The 1,104-nt window shown below is 40.9% G+C and overlaps 1 protein-coding gene across 2 annotated transcripts in view; it reads right to left on the bottom strand.

The window, feature by feature from the left end:
• CDH20 (cadherin 20) overlaps positions 1–1,104 on the bottom strand; it is a 231,648-nt gene that overhangs the window by 27,926 nt on the left and 202,618 nt on the right. For both annotated transcript variants that reach the window (XM_017528847.2, XM_037738625.1), the window contains exon 7: positions 209–462. In XM_017528847.2, coding sequence (XP_017384336.1) covers positions 209–462 — 254 coding nt within the window. The remainder of the gene's footprint in view (positions 1–208; positions 463–1,104) is intronic.

The following is a 1,104-nucleotide window of genomic DNA, read 5'->3' as shown; positions in this document are numbered from 1 at the left end:
TGAAAGGGAGTTTTAGACATGACACTTCAGTTCTAAATAACCTGACAAGGCCATGTTACTTAAGAAAAAAAAAACAAAAACAAAAAGCAGGGGAGAGTCTCCAGAAATGGGATAGAGAAGAAAGAAACAAAGGGAAAGGGGCTAGAAAAGTACATACAGGGGAAGGGAAGATTCCAGCGTATAAGGAAAAGGTGAAATCTAGGAAAACCTGATTGAGTTGTTGGTCACATCTGGGTCCTTGGCAGAAATGATCTGTATGGTTGTTCCAATCGTCACATCCTCAGGCACCTCCACAAAGTAAAAGCCAGGTTCGAATACAGGGGGCTCGTCCACGTCTTCCACACTGATGTGCACTGTTGTTGTGTCCTGAAATGGGCCCAAGCTCAGAAAGCGCATCTCTAGATGAGGATTGGCTCCCTCCACCTTTAAGGTGTAGCTTTTCTTGCTTTCAAAACTCAGGGGCTGAAAGGTAATGATAGGAAAATTGATTCACCACTGAGGTTCAAGGTTCAAAATATGTGAAGGTTCAAAAGGATGCCCAATATTGATGGCTGGTGGGAAGATTCCCCAATTCATTAAATGGAAAAAAGATAAAGGGGAAAGAAGGGAAATCTTTGTCTTGTTCTGTTATTCTTGGTCTTAATGTCAGTTTCAATACTTAGGGTAAAGAATATAAAGAAGATACAAGATGGTTAAGGAAGCCAGTTTAGTAATAATTTGCCCATTTATTCTGAGCAAACTTGGCTTTAATTGTCTACCCTTCAATCAGCCTGGTCTTTAGAGAGATCCTCCTAGGAATCCCCTCAGTCCTGGACCCAATTTACCTGGGGCCGTCTCAGTTCCAAAATGAAAAGTTTCATTTCCTAGGACCCCATTCTATCCCAGGCAAACCAGGAAAGTTGGTCACATCATCTTTAGAGGTGCTTGCTCATTTGAAAAGACCTCACAACAATTTAGAACAAGCTTGTGTTCTAAACATAAACTTCCATATATATTCCAGATCTTCTCTCTCTCCCCCTCTGTGTATCTGTCTCTCTCTCTCCCTACCTATCTGTTATCTATCTGTCTTCCAGAATATAGGTTTAGGCTTTTTTTTTTTTTTTT

The sequence above is a fragment of the Cebus imitator genome, unplaced genomic scaffold (genome assembly GCF_001604975.1).
Source record: "Cebus imitator isolate Cc_AM_T3 unplaced genomic scaffold, Cebus_imitator-1.0 Scaffold55, whole genome shotgun sequence".
NCBI lineage: Eukaryota > Metazoa > Chordata > Mammalia > Primates > Cebidae > Cebus > Cebus imitator.
Note: the sequence above shows the minus strand (reverse complement) of the source record. Positions and strands in the feature narration are given on the sequence as shown.